The 18,272-nt window shown below is 40.6% G+C and overlaps 1 protein-coding gene across 11 annotated transcripts in view; it reads left to right on the top strand.

Annotated features, from left to right (window-relative positions):
• Nucleotides 1–2,467: 2,467 nt before the first annotated feature.
• Nucleotides 2,468–18,272, top strand: part of SYNJ1 (synaptojanin 1) — a 61,810-nt gene continuing 46,005 nt past the window's right edge. For all 11 annotated transcript variants that reach the window (XM_015299851.3, XM_015299854.4, XM_015299833.4 and 8 more), the window contains exons 1-5: nucleotides 2,468–2,552; nucleotides 3,677–3,822; nucleotides 14,334–14,420; nucleotides 14,793–15,060; nucleotides 17,814–18,039. In XM_015299851.3, the coding sequence (XP_015155337.3) occupies nucleotides 3,699–3,822; nucleotides 14,334–14,420; nucleotides 14,793–15,060; nucleotides 17,814–18,039 (705 nt within the window). In that variant the 5' untranslated portion in view covers nucleotides 2,468–2,552; nucleotides 3,677–3,698. The remainder of the gene's footprint in view (nucleotides 2,553–3,676; nucleotides 3,823–14,333; nucleotides 14,421–14,792; nucleotides 15,061–17,813; nucleotides 18,040–18,272) is intronic.

Here is an 18,272-nt window from a genome sequence, read left to right as displayed (position 1 = left end):
ATGCATTTATGCAAGTCTGCTGCTTGGTTGAGTAGACTGCTTTAAAATTACTTCTCCCACGGCTGACTGTGTGTTATCTTAGCATTCACCATCAAAATCAATGCACGTAATGTGTTCAGAGACTGATGTCCTGGAAGATGGTAAAATCCTACATGACATGGCAGTCTTAGTTCTACTCAAAACTCTCCAGAGAGATTTCGTAACCTCTCTAGTAGTTAGCATTGCCTAGAAACAGGAAAGATGTACAACACTGCATGTAAAACTGGGGGGTCATTCTGAATTGTGATGCACAGGGTAATGTTACAGGATGGTTACAGTTATTTTATTACGTTACTACTTTATGATACAATGATTTTTGTAAGATTTAGGTATTACATAATTACCTTTTCCCTAAAAGTAATCAGTAGCAAAGATAAAAACCTGATCCTTTGCTATTATGGCCAACAAAGTGAAAAGCCAATATTTAAAAAGGAGAAGTTTGAGGAAAATTTGTACGCATACAAGCCGTGTGGTTCCTCTTTCTCCTTTCAGCTACCTCTCATTTTCTACAAAAGTTTGCTATCTGTTGTTCTGTTTTCAGTTCTAAGTTATTCTACGAAAAACACACATTAGAAGGAACACTATATATACATACATATATATATATATATATATAGGGAAGAGAGGATGTGCACCTGCAGTTTTTATGTGGTATAGTGCTTTGGTTTAGTGACTTCATGAAGTACGTTTCAGCTGGCTGCACTCTCCTTTTATGAGTGGCAGAGCTAAAAAACAGCATCCCCCAAGTTTGTTAGTTGCCTCAGTGAAACTTAAACATTCCTGCACAAGTCTGGTATGTTCAGAAAAGGGAACTGTGAGGAGGCTTCAGAAATGATTTCTGCAAGGAAAGTTGAGTTCTTCTGGGAAACTCAATAGAATGGCTCAGAGTTTAGTGTTTTTCCCTTGCGTACAATACTCCAAACAAAACTGTTGATAGCCTTGCCATACAGTTATTGGATGAATTTGTCTATCTGCAGAATGAAATATTTTTTGTTCAACAGCACTTAATTTTTGTATGTAATTAAAAATCTTGCCATAAATATTCAGAAATGGGTGAATGGGAATAAAACAGAGATAAACGGGCTTAATAATCCAAGAGCCTACAATTTAAGTCTCTGCTCCAAATGATGACTTAAGCATGTGTTGTTGTTTTTTTTCTCATATATGTAAACTGTCCCATTGACTCCACTTTTGTGTTTTATGTGCATATTTAAATGTTTTCATAGCATAGATGTATCTCCAAGACTCGGTGTGACATTCTTCATACATATGTAAACCCATATAGCCTAAATTTCAGCAAAGCTCTTGGGTATTGTCTTATTTTCTGCCTTAAGACTTCAGTATAGTGGATACCTTCGATACCTTGCCCAGTGCCTCCAGCACTTGCTCCTTTCAACTCCATGTGGTTAGTGAGTGCTCAGCCATCCCATTTGTCAAGGTCTCTCTGCAAGGTCTCTCTACCCTCTAGAGAGTCAACAACTCCTCCCAGTTCAGCGTTGTCCAAAAACTTCAACAGTATATCTTCAATTTCTATGCACATCCATGTTGTTTATTAGAATGTTGAAGTAGCCATAAAATGGAACCATGTGAAACCCCACCAGTTACTGGCCACTGTTCTGACAGAACCCCTTTCATTATAACCCTGTGAGCCTGGCCCATCAGCCAGGTGTTCACCCATCACATGATGTTTTTGCCTAGCCATATGCTGGACATTTTGTCCAGGAGCACAATGGGGGGAACAGCACTGAAAGCTTTGCAGAAAGCTAAAATATCACATCTACTGGCTTCCCATGGTCAACTAGGTGGGTAACCTTGTCCTATAAGGAAAATAAGTTAGTTAAACAGGACTTTGTGAATTCCACTTCTCTTAATTTTATGAGGAAGCTCCCAAACCTGTTCTGTAGTCTCCTGTGCAGCTTGTAACAGAACTCAACACAGCTCAGCAGAGCTCCTGTGAGACAGCACTCCTCCTCCACTTACATGCTGAACGGAAATTTCCAAAGCCATGTTTAAGGTCTGGAGGTGAAACTTTTGAGGTCGGGCCTGGAAGAAGCAGGCTTGGCTTGAGCCATGGCTCAGTGTACACTGACACGTGCCATGCCCCCATCGCAGCTTTTGTGCGCATCTTCCCGGGCGCGCTGCCATTCCGGAGCCTGTCCCTACAGTATTTCTGCCTGCTGTAATAAATAAGGAGCCGGCTGTTGGGCCGATCGTCTTTCAAAGAAGAGAACGAGAAAGGATAACTTCGTGGAGGTGGTATTATTCGTCCCTAAGGGCTCGGGTCCCGCCCGACGTCCCCGTTACGGCTCCAGACGCGCCCTGGCAGACAGCCCCCCTCACCGCCCTCAGGGCAGCGGGAGCCGAACGGCCGCCCTCGCGCCGCCGCCTCACGCCTTTCCGCGACTTCCGGTGGCGGGAGGCGCAATGCGGAAGGGACGGCGGGGCCGGAGCGGAAGTGAGGTGCCGCCGGCTCCCGCGGCAGGGAGCGGAGCGGGCGGCAGCTGGCGCGGCCGGTGAGGAGGCGCGGGGTCGGCAGCGGGGCGGGTCGGCGGCACCGCGGGCGGCTGTCGGTACGCTGAGGAGCCCGCTCGGCTGTCGCTGTCGCGGGTGTCGAGCTGCGGGGGTGCCGCGGGCGCCAGACAAGATGGAGGCTCTGTCAGCGCCGCGGGCGCCGGGCAGGTGGAGGGGCGGGGGCTGCTCGCCCGGTGCCGGCTTCTTGGCCGTCCGTTCCTGCCCGGGAGAGGAGCGGGGCGGCCGGGGCCGGGCTGTGTCGTAGGAGGGAGCAGAAGGTCGGTGCCGCTGTCAGCCCTGAGGTTACCGGCGTGGGGCTGGGGGAAGGGGCGGGAGCCTCCTCACGGCTTTCCAGCCGCTCCTCTCCTCGCTGTGCGTTCCCTCAGCTTCAGCCCCTCGCATGCGGGTGGGCTGCTGGTGGTTTGCGGTTTGTTTTTGCTTCTTTTCATCGCTTCGAAGGAAGGTGTTACCTTTACGGCTTGTCAGCGGTCTCTCTCGTGCAGTGCTGCGATTTTCTAATCGTCAGCCGCTGCGAGGGAGGGCTTAAGTCCAGACAGAGCCCTGCTTTCATTTATAAAGCCAAATCAAGCAGTAGGTTATCGTTTCTGTACGGTCTTCTAAAGCCTCTTAGCAGCTTTACTGTTTGAAATATACCGTCCTTTTGTACAAGGTCAGAATGAGCAAAAGGCATCATAAAACTGAAGCTCCTGGCCCTCTGTGTTCAGCAGAAGGTCGCTGCTGCTCCTGTGTGTTTGTGGCGACTGAAGGAGAACCTTATCTTCAGTTTCACTGAGAAGAAATCTGGTGGAGGTATTGCGAAAGAAATTCTGGTTGTTCTGGAGGAGATCTTAAATAAATCCTCTGTGCTGCTCTGGGCAATTATGTTTTTGCAACATTGGCACGTTGTCTTTAAGCTATCTTTGGAGATATTTGTTTTGGAACAAAAGGTAAAATACCTCTCATGAGGTAGAAAGAGTGAGCATCTCTTTTTTTTCTTTCTTTCTCTTTTTCTCTTTCTGTTGTTAGATCCGTAAAATTCTTAGGAAAGAATGGAAGTCAAACCTGTTCTGCAGAAGGTATCTGGAAGCACGGGAAGCTCTCACTAACATCATCTTGTGTTGGACAGGACTGCCACCGATCAAGGCAAAATGGCTTTCAGTAAAGGATATCGTGTCTATCACAAGCTGGATCCACTCCCGTTCAGCGTGATAGTGGAAGCCAGAAACAGAGAAGAATGTCTCATGTTTGAATCTGGAGCTGTGGCTGTCCTCTGTAAGTCGTTCTGTTTTGATAACTACAGTAAAAAAAGCTGGCAACCTTGAGGTTGTGTAAGCTGTTTGTTTTTATTTATGACAGCTAAAGAAGAAAAAGCAATTCTGGTTTTTATTTGCTAGTGGAGATTCTTCTGATTTAAATGCAAGAAATGTTTCACATCTTTATCTGTTGGAGAAAGAATTGTACACATTTAATTAGGTTTCATCATGAATATGTATTGTCATGTATACAAAATATTCTTCCAATAACTGTCAGTGTCTGCTTATCTTTGGTTCTGAACAATCGTCTGCCTTCGAATACACAATGACTCATTAAAAAGCAAAACCTGTGGTGCACTTTTTATTACAAAGTGCTGCATTCTTAAATGGTACATCATCTTAGTTTGTTTATCTCTTTGTATTATGACTTTCGTGACCTTTTTTAATTTTTAAATTGATGTTGCACCTGTGTTTTTAACCTATCACCATACTTTGTGTGTTAGCTCATCTCGTAATAAAGTCAGTCAACGTTTGGAGCAAGATGTCGTGCATTGCAAAGTCATTTTTACATCCTTTCAGTGATAAATGCATTGAATGCTTCAATTTTTTCAAGTCATAGTTGAAAGAGGGCTCTAAAACAAGAAGTGTAGAAAAGATCCTTGAAGCCTGTAGATGGGGTCTAAAAATGTACTTTGGTTTGTATTCTTTAGTAAAAAGGCCTGAGCACCAGGTTGAAAAGAGTTCCTAGGCTTGTTTTTGATTTTTATGGAAAGCTTGAGTACTGTGGATGTACTTCTTTTGAACGAATCGGTTTTTAATGGGTTAACCCCAGTGCCTGGCGTGAGGTTGTGATGCATTACCTGCAGCCTTACAGGGCTCACAGGTGGGTGGTCATCTCCCCATAGGGTGCTCTGGCCCAGAGAGGGTAGAGTAGGTTGAGCCGGCAGCGTGTTCCCTTCTACAGCAAAGCTGAAGGTTAGAAGTGGGAGTTCCAGAGTGGAATTGGAGATACGTTCCCCACCTTTGGTATTTGCAATTGTTTGTATGCCTGATGCACTCCTTGGCTGTGGCGTTGCCTCTCTGTGAGGCACCTGGCTTACCCTGTGTCCTGCAAGTTGGGTGCTTAGAAGTCAGGCCATAGTTTGTGCTGAACCAACTGTGTGAGCTAGTGCTCTCCAACCTGTGTCTCAATCTGTACCTTAGTTAATGTGCTATTTAGACAGGCTGCCATGATCTGTTACGGGTCTAGCAGTGGGACATACTAGCACAGTTGGCATTAGAAATGAAATTAACTCATATGATTATCCAGGTCCAAAACAGTGAGTGCTTTCCTCTCATGTTTTGATAACTGTTTTTATCTGATACAGTTTCTTCTTAATATTTATGTAAATTATCTTGTTGACTTTGCCAGCAGTATTTGAAAGACATTGTGTAGTGTGGTTTGGGATGGAAATAAGTGCCTTATCATGAAACTAGAGAACATGCTTAGTGAGATCAGGACAGCATGGGAAAAATGTTGTGAAGATTTATGGAAATACTTTATTTTAGTATATGTTCAGTAATTAGTGCACTTGTTTAAGGTACCTAAGGAGGAATGTATTCAAAGTAATTTATTCATGGAAGTTGTGCTCAAAAAATGAAATGAGTTAATGACTTCTTATGCTGTGATACAGTGCAGGTAGCTGAGCAGACTGTCTTCTCTAGAAATTCACTATTTGTATCTGTGTTGAAATTCTGCCCTCTCCTATGCCTTGCATTGTAATCAAACAGGAATTATAACCCAAAAGAATTTCAAAAGCCTTGCTTTTTCTTCTTGGGTCCTGTACTTAGTAATAGCTTCTTACTGCTTTGTAAGAGTTGTCCTTGGTATTTTGACTGGTAGGTTGCAATATAGTAAATATTTATGCCTAGTTATAAGTAGTTACTCTAAATACTGTTTTCAGTAACATAAGATTGTGAACTGCTTACTCTGTCTGATAGATGGGCTTATTTTCCCTATGTGTTAAGCTGTGTCACTTCGCTTTAATTCTTTTTTTTTTTGCACCTAAATTCTTTACTGAATTATTCTTTTAATGGTTGAAAGACCACAATCATAACCTTGATTTGATAGCAGAAAGGTGCTAAACTTCCCTCGCTTAGATTATTTTTTTTATTCTGCTTGTTTGACTTTTTTTCTTTACGTAGGTGTTTCAAGGAGTACAATTATCAGCACTTGCTTAAGGTTGTTAAGTACTGCTCCATCTCTTTATTGATCTCACAGGAACCAATCGGAAGTTTCTACTCTGTAGCCTCACAAATTTCTGCGTGTTGGTGCAGATCTACCTTCACAGCCAAAGTAAATGAGAAATTTTGGGAAGATTCCCAAGATGTTTTTTAAAAATCCATGTAAACAGGTGGAAAAATGTACATCTTTGTTATGACCAAATCCAGAACAACATGAAACTGTTAAAAACTTATTTGGTTTTGCTGATGGAAGTAACATTTTTAGGGACTACAAAAAAAATGGCAGTACTGATCTTAGGCATTCTTTTAAAAGATTTTATTAAGTACTGAAGATTACTTGTTTAGCCCTATGCCCGATCGTAGTTCCGGCCTGGCTGTAGAATGCATAACATGCACACAACCTGGCGAAATACACTTAGAATTGAAACAGATTCATGTGACTCAGTGAATCTGACTCTGAGAACCTCAGTGTACCTCATCTTTTGGAGTATGCATGCGCAGTAGTGCAGTAATCAGGACTTGAACTGGGCTGACAGAAAGGAATGCAAGCTTACCGATCCCTTACATGTCATCTTAGCAGAAGTCCATCTGTCATTTTGCTGAGGGAAGGATAATGGTATTAACTTTCATCCCCTCTACGTTCAACGAAGCATTGCAAGATAATTCAGAGAGTTTTGTTTGGCCTCCGTATGCAGTGCTCTACAATTCATATGCTGCGTGGCTTTTCAGTGTGTGTTGTATTTGTGCTGAATGTGTTGTTAAAGTGGAAAGGAAGAGGGCAGAAGGGGTAGTTCGCAGGGGTTATTGTTGCATAATCATTCAGTCTTAAAATGGAAGCAGTCCAAGCCGTGCCTCTGCTGGAAGTGTTCTGTGCACTGCTTGTAATGTGCGTTAGTTAGTGTTACTGTGACCACGAGATCTGAGAAATACTTTGCTTGCCTTACATAAAAATATTAAGTACCTCTTTGATCAGCTCACTCCCAGTACCAGGTTAGCCCAGGATACTGAAGTCTGAAAGGATCCTGCCAGCTTGCTTCTCAAGGCCTTGTAAGAGCATTTGGTTTTAAATGTCAGCAGCTTGACTGCTTCTTTGTTTAGCATTTACTTGGAGGATGTCACTGATCTATTTTTTTAAATTATTTGGCATGTAAAATAGGTGGTCTATTTATTCTCTGAAACAGGAGTCTTTAATGAGGTATCTTACCTGCAGAGATCTCATTGATTGAACAGGAGACTGTTCTCTCTCCTTGTGCCTCTCTGGTGAGTCACAAGAAAAGGAGTGGGAATTTGCTTTTACTCCTGTCGCCTGTGATGAGTAAAGGCAGAATGTTCTGTCGTTGGGAAAATCTGAGCCCTGAGCACAGAGGGCTGGAGCTTCGTGCGCATCCTTGGAGTTTGATCCCATGCAAAGCTGAAAAGGGAGTAGATGTGAACAGGAAGAGGCACCAAACCCACCCTGAGCTTTCTGTAGAGCTAGATGAAGGAAGAACTGTAACAGCCTACATCTGCTGCTCCTGTCCCAGTACTATCACCCATTGGCATTCCACTTCAAACACTCTGATACACTGCACTGGGAGGAGAAGTAGCAGATAGATTGTATCTATCCACAGTAGCAGACGGGGGTGTAAGCATTTTGCAAGAGGCTTTGGGTTGGTGATTGTTTAGGAAACTGAGCTACCTAGAAAAGAAACATAGCGACAGATATATTTGAGCACCGCCTATGTGTGTACATAATCGTAAGGGGGGGGTAACACAACATGCCACGGTGTGATATTTTTTTCCTCTCTTTCCTGCTGCACTAGCATTATTTGGTGAGAATTTTGAGTGGAATTGCCTCCCCTTAAAATTAGGGAAGGAGACTCTTTCAATAGAAATTTCTACATGCTGTTTGTCATAGAATCATAGAATGGCCTGGGTTGAAAAGTACAATGATCATCTAGTTTCAACCCCCCTGCTTCAAAATCAGGTTTGATATTTGCATATATATCAATGTGTCTATGTCTTTGTACATATGTGTGTGTATATGTGCCTGTACGTATCATATTTTAAAAGAAATAATCGTAAATAATTAAAATTCTTCAAGTGATAGGCGCTCTTTCCAGAGGATACGTTATGTCAGAGAGGAAAGGTCAACTACAAGCTTCGGTAGGAACAGTTTTTGACTGTGTTGTGGTATAGTTTTATGGTTCTCTGATGGCAATCTTATATACCAATGTGAAAGGATTAGGATGGATGCAAAGGGCAGTTTCCACACACACACATCCCTCTCATTCCCCCCCCCCCCCCCCCGACCCCCCATTACTGTTTTGACTGTTACCTTCTGGGCTATGCCTACCCATTAAACAGCATCTTAAGACATTTTGGAATCTGCAGGGAAGTAATAGTGATGGTGGACACCGAGTGCAGCCATTCTGCTGGAGGAAGATGTCATCTGTCCTCCTGTCATCAGATGCCTTTCCCAGAATTCTGCCAGAATTTTCTCTCCTTTCAAATCTGCAGAGAAGGTGCTCAGCTCATTACTTTCCAGGCACCGCCAGCAAAACTATGCGGTTCAACTAAGACCATATATGTTAGCCTAGCACACTTGGAGAAGTTTTTACATACAGTAAGAATTTTCCTAGGAGATTGGTGGAGGCAGTAATTTTTGTCTGGGTGGACCTATTTGAATGACGTAATGGAGCTATAAAAGTTTGGTCCTCAGTTCTGCAACATTCCCTTCTCAATTCAGTATGTTTTCATTTCAGAGTTAGCACAGAAGCAATAGCAAAAGGCTTGGCTTTTTCCCTACTAGACTTCCAGTGAATGATGGTTCTTGCTAATTAAATGGCTGTTTAGTTTACATACTTCTGGAATTATTCTGACATAATTTAGAAAAACTAATTAACATCTCTTCATTTGAGATAGGTTGGAAGATTTACTGCATGCTGGCATGTATTTAAATGGAAAATCTTGTAATTGTACATGGTATTACAAATTAATCTGTGTAGAACTGACTTATATGGGCAAAAAGCTCACCCTTGTGTAAAATACTTCTTATATTTTAATCAAAGCAGTTGGTACAGGGGAAAAAGAAACACCTTTGTTGATTATTAAAGCTATAGATTTTTGTTTTCAATGAAAAACATGCACTTGGGTCAGAAAGCTCAGGCATGATTAAAAACTGCTTGTAGGCTGTTAAGTAGGCCAGCTTAATTTTTTTTTTTCCTCGATTTTCAGTGTTTAAAAAGGTAAATTTTCTGAAGTTATATTTCAATATTGTGCAAATTTTCTGTAGTTTTCAAACAACCATTCATTTTATCTGCTAATCTTTTACAAACTTTTTTGTCTGATTCCAAACGTTGTATTTGGTGTGTATTATTTAAATGTAGTTGCTAACATCTAGAAATGTCTGTGGGTTGTTTTCTTTTTTTTCCCCTTTTTGGGTAGAGGTGATTTGTTATTTGGTAATTCCTTCCCTCAGTCTTAAGATATCTCTAGATGACAGTATCATCTATTATTTCACTTCAAATAAAAATATAGACCTAATATTTTGAACTAGTCAATAAAATGGGGGAAAAAAAGTCATTGTGCTAATTCAGAACATTTCTATTAATCATGACACATTTAAATATCAGCTGTCTTCCAATTTGCTGTGGATCTATTCATCTCAACAAAGTGTCAAAAGGATCAAAATAGGTCTTCAGTTGGTTGAGTTGTAAGTGAAGGCGGTGACTTTAATGTCTCCCATATATGATAATATTGAAGTATTAGTTTTCATTTAAATACTGAAATCTTAGCTGTCCTAATTTGTCAAAAAGCTTGAAAATCTCAATCTTAAATGCTCAGATAAAGAATAATTTTTAAAAAAATCATACATTTTTCAAATTTTGAACATTTTAAAGTGGCAACTGCATGATTTCTTTTCCTTCTTCTAACTTAAATGAGTCTCCTGTTTCTGAAGGAGCTACATATAATTTCAGGAGGTATCCCATGTTCTAGTTGGAAGTTGTTGCCCTAGTTCATGTGTCATAATGACACCTTGTGAACCCATTGAGAACAGGACTGTAGAAAGCCTAAAGGATAACTCTTAATGTGATCTTAGCTTTACAGTTCTTGTAGAAATTATAAAGCTTTTTTTTTTTTTAAACTTAAATTAAACAGAATGGATTGTGAACCTGAAGTTGTCCCAAAGACAGGGTTTTTAATGGAGTTTCCTTTGTGTAGCTGTAAGACAGCTGATATAATCCCTCTAAAATAGTTTAAACAGTCACCTTTCTTAAACATGAGTCAGTGGCTGATAAAGTGCGATATTGCAGATACACACAACTGAGACATGGCCATTTAAAAAACACTATGGCCTATTAATTTTTAATAAATATGACTTAAAATTATTTTATTCCTTTTCTCTTGACGCTCCAAAGAGTCTTGATGGCTTTCAGTAAGAACGCATTAAAACTTGACCTGAAAACCACATTAACAATGTTGCGGGTTTGTTGTCTTCTTTTTGTCCTGTTAAATAACAAGCAATAGAAGAATACTGCCTCATAATATTTTGTATCCATTGTTATAAATAGGCGTGTGCTTACATTATGTCTACTGTTAAGTGCCCGATATTTTGTAATTTAAAAATCTATGAACTTCTGCATTGCAGACGAAGGTTGTCATTCTAACTGCAAATTTCTGTCTTCAGAAGTTGTATGCCTTGACTCGTTTTTCACAGTGTTTGTTTAGCTTTTTTTATTTTGTTCAGATAGCTTCAATATTTGCTTACATCCAACTAATTAAAAATAAATAGAAAGGTCTATTTCAGAGAGAGAAGTGAACTCATTAATTTGCAGGACTTTCTGCTTTCTTTGAGTAGATGTTTATATCAACTCCATGTTTTTTTTCAAGGTGTGGAGCTCATAAATCAAAGTCAAAAGGGTTCTCATGGCTGCAGGCCAGCCCACCCTTTGGGGAAGAGATGTTCTCATTTGTTCGGAATGTTGCAGAAGAAATGAGGAAACACTCTTGGAAACGTTGTTGTCTTCTGTCAGGATTACCTTAGCTTTGCCTTGGTTTGACTTCTGTGCTTCCATTCACACAACTGGTGATTCCAGCTTTTTGTAGAGACGAGTGATGTTTGGCTTTGCATACACTAGGTACAATGTACTATAAAGATGAAGTCTTGCCTACATAACTTTGTTATGTCATCTACTCTTCTGTATCCAGCGTTATCTGAAGGTTTTGTGCATTCTGAATGAATGAGCAGACCTTCAACAGTTGTAGAGAGAATTCAAATAGTTCCAGAGCAATTCTGTTATTGTTTGGCCTGTTGCTACTGAGAGAGCTGAAAACCCACAAGCTTAACTTCAGCGTCATCAGAAATGGGAAATTCCGTGTGCGATAGCTGTCAATAATAGATTCCAGTCTGGATCTACTCTGGTCTGACTGGTTGGGTTTTCTTTTGTTCTTATTGTTGTTATTATTACTTTTTTTTTTTTTTTTACCTCTAGCATTTATCAAATGAAAATCATGCTTTTGCTTATTAGTGATGGAGGCACTGGTTTAGGAAATACTTTCTTGTAAATGTGTGATGGCTGAGTGGTCTAAATCACCAGTGCAACTACTGTTTTAATAATAACACAGATGGCTCTTGTCAGGACACCAGAAGCCCTGCCTGTCCCTGCCCGTGTCTCAGGACCCCACAGCAGACTTTAGGGCCATAAGGCCCTGCCCCAGCAAGGCTGCAGCAGGGCTGGGCTCCAGCCCTCTGTAAGTCTTACCCAGTCAAGGGCCCACCAATGCATGTTGATGGCCCACCCATGTCCCATCCCTATCCCCGTGGCCCTGGCCATCCCCTCACCAGGCCTGATCCCAAATCCTTTCCACAGCCTGACGTCGTGGCCTGGCCTCAGCCTGTCTTCATGGAATCTGGAACTGTCCTCAGCTGCCTTAGTGGGACTGGTGCTGGCCAGTGAGGTAGCTGCCTGTAGCTCTTGACCGCCAGGGAGCTGCAGGTCCTCACAGTGCCCCCAAAGCTCAAGAGGGGTAAAGAAACCAAAATGGAGAAGGACAGTGTAGCTGTGGAGGCTTATGTGATAACCCCTTGTTGTCCCTTCAGTGATTTTTTTTGTACTGCCTAATATCAATCATCCCTACATCAAAATTCTTTTAAGATTAATGAATGCTGACAATGAGAAGTATCACGGAATATCTTAAGGTAGGAGGGGCCCACAAGGATCATAAAGTCCAACTCCTTGCCCCACACAGGACTGCCCAAATTTTAAACACTATGTTTGAGTATCATCCAAACGCTTCTTGATCTCTGTCAGGCTTGATGCTGTAACCACTTCACTGGGAAGCCTGTTACAGGGCCTGACTGCCCTCTCAGTGTGGAACCTTTACCTGATACCCAACTGGTTTACTCAGTGAAGAGGACCTTGCCTTAGGATTTCAGTTGTGTTATAAAGCTATAATCACTGTGTGCCTTAGGGGAGGGTGGTAAAAACTTGTTGCAGTTAAGCTGCACAGCTTGTAGAAGAAAGGCCTTCATGGATGCTGATTTCTTGTGCCTCTTTGAAATTCACCTTGTGCTTGAATTCCAGTTCTGGAAGGCAGAAATGTGGGGACAAATAAGGATGGGCCAAAACAGGATGATCTGAACCTTCTGAGGCATTTGCCACTTTCTCATGTGAATTTTGGCTTTAAAAAAAAAGATGGAGCATCGGCCAGCATACATGAGAGAGAGAGAGAGAGAGAGAGAGAGAGATACTTAAGCTCTGACTGTGAAAGAGTTCACATTTAGACATACTGTAATTGAAAACCATGGCATGAAACCTAGGTGCTTTGGGATAGTGCCTGGGAATTTGGCTGAGAGAATAATAGTTGACTGGCTACAGTAAGTTCTTCTGCTTTCATTTTCTCTTTGTTTTTGCCACCTTTTACTGCTTTATTAGTCTCTCTTGGCCTTTTTGTGTGAATCTGAATTTGCAAAGCCCACACTACTTAATTCACTTCAGGCATTTATTTATTGAGGCTTAGCAAGGATAACAGGCGCTCTGTGCAATGAGGAAAACAGAATAAATCTACAGAAGACAAAAAAGCCATTGTTTTATGCTGTTGTTAAATGCTGCCAGGCTCCCCTAAGAAAAACCCTGCAAAAAGATATTAGTTGGAAAGAAAACCTCATCTGTCCTTAATAATTTGAAATGTGGGGGAGTGCAGCAGTTTTCTGCTTACCAAAAGATGAGTTTAGAAGAGTGCGTTAATCTCATTGAACGCATAGTGGAAAAATGGATTGGAAGTTTGAGAGTTGTTCTTCCCAGCCTGATGGTGTTCTTGTTAAGCAAATTGCAGTTTGGTGATGCTGCTAAAATTGCTATTTGTAAGTAATGTGTTTGTATGAGCTGTGACTCATAACATTATGGATGAGGATTTGGGGAAGAATCCTGCTTCTATTATTCTCTTTTTCTTTGGTTCTTGATTCCAGAATACAGCATAATTAGTTGAAGAAGGATTTTTTTAAAGTGCATTTTATATATTGAGCCAGCTTGGATTTCAGACTGAGGCTAAATAATTGTTTCATCTATAGAGTGGATTAGAATCTCCGTTAAGAAAAAAGCTGGCAGACATTTAAACAAAAGGCATATAGACTTGTGTACAGGCAGTGCTGTGCTAAGCTTAGGCAGCAGCTCAGGACAGGTGGGATCCTGTTTCTGCTCTGCTCTGCAGGCTGTTGCCTGGCTCCACTGCCAACCCCGTTTGCCTGGTTTTTCGAGAGCTGATTAGAGTTCTAAAGTGTGTACGCTAAAATTAACTTAGATTTTAGATAATGTCATCTTGTGGCCTCAGAAGACTTACAGTTTCCTTGGAATATAGTGAAATCTGGTTGAAATACACTTGGGATAATCCAGTTGTCTGGAAATAATATTATCATTTCATAGTTTTATTCTTGAAGATTATGGATTTATTTATTCAGAAATAAAAAGCATTTAGCACTACCTTAATTTTAAGTAATTACAAAAGAACATTCTCAGGGAAATAATTTGCTTGTGGTTTTGATCTTTTTTATGTTAGGAGGTGATAAAATTAATACCTATCACTTCAGGATTATGGAAGTTTCTTTTTGGATGACCTAAAAACATAGAGTGTCATGATTGTCATGAAATCAAATACTTATTATTCACTATAAGATGCCATATGCTCATAAATTCTGGTTTCTTTCCGGCAGTTTTATATAAGCACTGTAGCTGTAATCTCTTGGATTTTCAGTTTAGAGTGGATTCATTGTCCACACCATAGCATGCAGTCTCTAATGCCATAAAACCTTTTGTTTTGTCTTCATAGCATCTGCGGAAAAAGATACAATCAAGAATACCTACTCCAAAGTAATGGATGCATATGGGCTTCTGGGAGTATTAAGATTAAACCTGGGTGAGTAAGCTTATCTAAAACCTTAATTTCTCATTTGGGAAAGAAAATTGTGTTGCTTCTGCAAAACTGAACAGGAACTGTGCTTCCTTTTTTCTTTTGTCTTTGTAGAGTAACTTGCAAGTTTGGAGCACTCCCAGAAATGAGGGAGTGGACAAAAATAACTTCCTTTTTCGCAATGCCTGTTATTTTCAGCGTAGTTTCTCCTATTTGTGTTTCCTTTTATTCTGTTGAAGTTGGGAATGGCTTCTTCATGTTGATGCTGTTGATAACTTTTTTAGCCAAGACAGGGTCAGACTGTGTGCACTGAAGTTCATGTGTCAGCATCGCAGTCTAAGATAAATTCTCTTACGTGTGCCCTTTCTGCTTTTCCAGGAGACACGTTGCTACATTATTTGGTTCTAGTAACAGGATGCATGTCTGTGGGAAAGATTCAAGACTCTGAAGTCTTTCGAGTTACCTCCACTGAATTCGTATCGTTACGAATCGAATCAACAGACGAAGATCGTATTTCAGAAGTGCGCAAAGTTTTGAATTCAGGCAACTTTTATTTTGCATGGTCTGCCACTGGTGTCAGCTTAGATCTTAGTCTCAATGCTCACCGCAGCATGCAAGAGCACACCACTGACAACAGGTTTTTCTGGTGAGTTCACAGCGTGCTTTATCAGATGTTCTGTAGGGAAATAATATGTCTATGCAAAGCTGTAGTAAGTTTTCAACCTTGTCTTTGTCAGCTCTTGAATGTATGCCTCGCACATATTAATTAGCTGAAGAGCATTATTTTAACTCTGAGGACATAAGTATGATCTTAGTGATATCATGTTTCCATGGCCACTTGGTATTTCTTAATTGGGTGAGACAGATTTTTACTGCTTCTGGTGTGATACTTTGATCTGAACAGTCTTTGTGATGTTATGTTTCAGCTTTGGTGTCTTTTAATTCTTCATGAATGTGTTGATTTTTTTTAAATGATTGTGGTAATGGAACTTCAAGAGAAAATTTAATCTTTAGAGCATTCTGGATGCTAAAATGGTGGGGGTTTTTTCACCTGTAGTTTCCAAATGAGTTTTCACATATTGAAGGGCTTTAAAAGTTTTATCACATGGATAATAGTGTTGTTGCTAATTTTGTTGAAACAGACCAGGTATGTTATACTGCAGTACACATTGCTTGGCCACTGAACTCACTATCATTTTGAAGAATATCTTTCAATAAAGTGCAAGTTTGCACACAAAACCCTTGATTAAGGGAATACTGCTGTTTCTGCCAATAAGCAGAAGGTGATCATCCCTTCGTACCCAGCACTGGTGAGGCTGTACCTTGTATACTGTGTCCAGCTTTGGTCCCTTCACTACAAGAAATATATTGAGACCTGGAGTGTGTCCAGAGAAGGGTAGAGAAGCTGTGAGGGGTCTGGAGCACAAGTCTGATAGGGAGCAGATGAGGGAACTGGAGTTCTTCAGCCTGAAGAAGAGGAGGCTCAGGGGAGGCCTCGTTGCCCTCTACAACTACCAGAAGGGAGGTTGTGGCGAGATAGGAGTCAGGCTTTTCTTGCAGGTAATAGCAATAGGACGAGAGGTAACGGCCTCAAGTTGTGCCAGAGAAGGTTCAGGTTGGGCATTAGGGAACGTTTCTTTTCAGAAGGGCTGGTGATGCACTGGAACAGGCTGCCCAGGGAGAGGGTGGAGGTGTTCAGTAAATGTGTAGATATGGCACTTAGGGACATGCTTTAGTGAGCATGGTGGGGATGGGTCAATGGTTGGACTAGATTATCGTAGTGTTTTTTCCATCCTTAATGATTTTGTGATTCTATGAAATAATGCTGGTGATGCATTCTGACCATTAGAAAAGTTGAACAAATTCTGCTTACCTATTTTTCAACCTTGTTGAAAATTCTGTGTGTGTCCGTGACCATTGGAAGGGTCCTGAAGACTTGGTAGCATGCTTTTTTAAACAAGTGAAAAACTACTTCTTCCCTCTCTTTTCTGTTCAATATGCAAGACACTAAAAAGCCCTGGCATACCGTTGCTACTGTTTTGTTCAGATAGAGGAGCACGATCAGATTGTCATGTTAAAGCAAGTATGTGTATCCGTACTGAAAATAAGTTGTAGTCCTCAGTGACTTCCATGTTAACGTAGATCTACAGGAATTAAGGGAACTTAGCTATTTATCATCGTGTCTGGAAAAGGGCTGTTTGTAGGTCAGTATTTCAAGGCATGGTGATGCATGCTGATCCTGTCCAAATCAGATTGGCGTTGCATTTTGTCCAGTGATGTAAAACTTCTCAGTTTTGGTTTTGTTTTTTGTTTTTTTTTTTCAGTAAGAGTCAGTCTTAACAGGAGGAAGACAAAGTATCACAGATCCAAGCCCTAGTATTCTGCTTATGCATTTCAGTAAGCTCTTCTGGGCTTCTTCTATTCAAAAGTCCCAGTCTCAGATTGCCCAGGGAAGAATATTGTTTACTTTCTTAACCTTCTGTTGTAATGCATCCATGTACTTTTTTTGTAAAATGAATGTATTCACATGATTTGAATGTTCATTAATGAATATTTTTAAAGCAGCTGACCTGCTTGATAAGTTGTAGGTTTATTTTATTTTTTCTTACTTAGAAGTTTAGAATGAAAAGGCTAAAATTAAAGTAAATACTTTCAAGCATTACACCAAGCTATGTTTGCAGTTGTGATAGAATTTTCTGGGCACTGTCAGCAGTTCTCTTACTAGAGCTTGCTTTTTTTTTGCTATACAGAAAACTTTACTTCCCCTTTATACAACAGACATTTCCAAAGAAAATCAAAAGCCAAGCCCCAGTAGAGTGAGGTTTTAAAAAAAAAAAAAAAAATACAATGAAACACCACCAATGAAACTCCCAACATTCAGTTTTATTTACTCAGTACAGCATTAATGGGTACTACTTACCGTATAGGTATGTCCGGATTGTGGGTCTTCCTTTTGTCTCAGCAGTCACTGGTATATGCAATGACTTAGGTATATGCAATATAAAATGCAACCACACTTAGCCCTGAAACTGATATTTACAGAGTTCTGAAAATCAATTGGTTATGAATGTATTCCTACTTTGGAGTGTTATTTCTCTCTTTTTCTTTTTCTCTCTAGTTGAAGAGCAAATGCTATGGCTTTTTTAGTTGTTTGTTTGTTTTTTTTTTTTTAAGATCATTAAAATTTATGACTCTTACTGTGCCATCATCAAAGCTATTCCCTTGTAAACTCTGCTATATTAAGTATGCCTAAATAAGGTTTCTATCATATAACTGTGACGTATTTTTTTCCTTTTCTCATTTGTATTAGTGGGCATACGATGTAAGAAGTTAGAATCTGGTGTAACAAATTGAGCTGTGCTTTATTTTCTTCCCATATATATATTTTTTCCTGATTAGGAATCAGTCACTGCATTTACATCTGAAGCACTACGGTGTGAATTGTGATGACTGGTTGTTACGTCTCATGTGTGGAGGAGTGGAGATAAGGACAATTTATGCAGCTCACAAGCAGGCAAAAGCTTGTCTCATTTCACGACTAAGCTGTGAGCGAGCTGGGACCAGGTTTAACGTCCGGGGAACCAACGATGATGGCCACGTTGCTAATTTTGTTGAAACAGAGCAGGTATGTCAGACACAGTGCGTGTTCATTTAATGAGCTCAGTGTAAGGTTGTTGGTTCTTTTGCCCAAACCCAACAGATTATGAATCAAGTCTGTAACCAGCAGATATGGGAATAGTTCCTTTGCTGCTAAATGAGGAATCTAAGTAGGTTACATAATTTGCTGATCTTGGTTTTTAGTGTAGCTTAAGGTCAGGGCACGCGTGGTCTGAGTTTCACTTGCTTAAGTAGGTGTTA

The sequence above is a fragment of the Gallus gallus genome, chromosome 1, assembly GCF_016699485.2.
Source record: "Gallus gallus isolate bGalGal1 chromosome 1, bGalGal1.mat.broiler.GRCg7b, whole genome shotgun sequence".
Lineage (NCBI taxonomy): Eukaryota > Metazoa > Chordata > Aves > Galliformes > Phasianidae > Gallus > Gallus gallus.
Note: the sequence above shows the minus strand (reverse complement) of the source record. Positions and strands in the feature narration are given on the sequence as shown.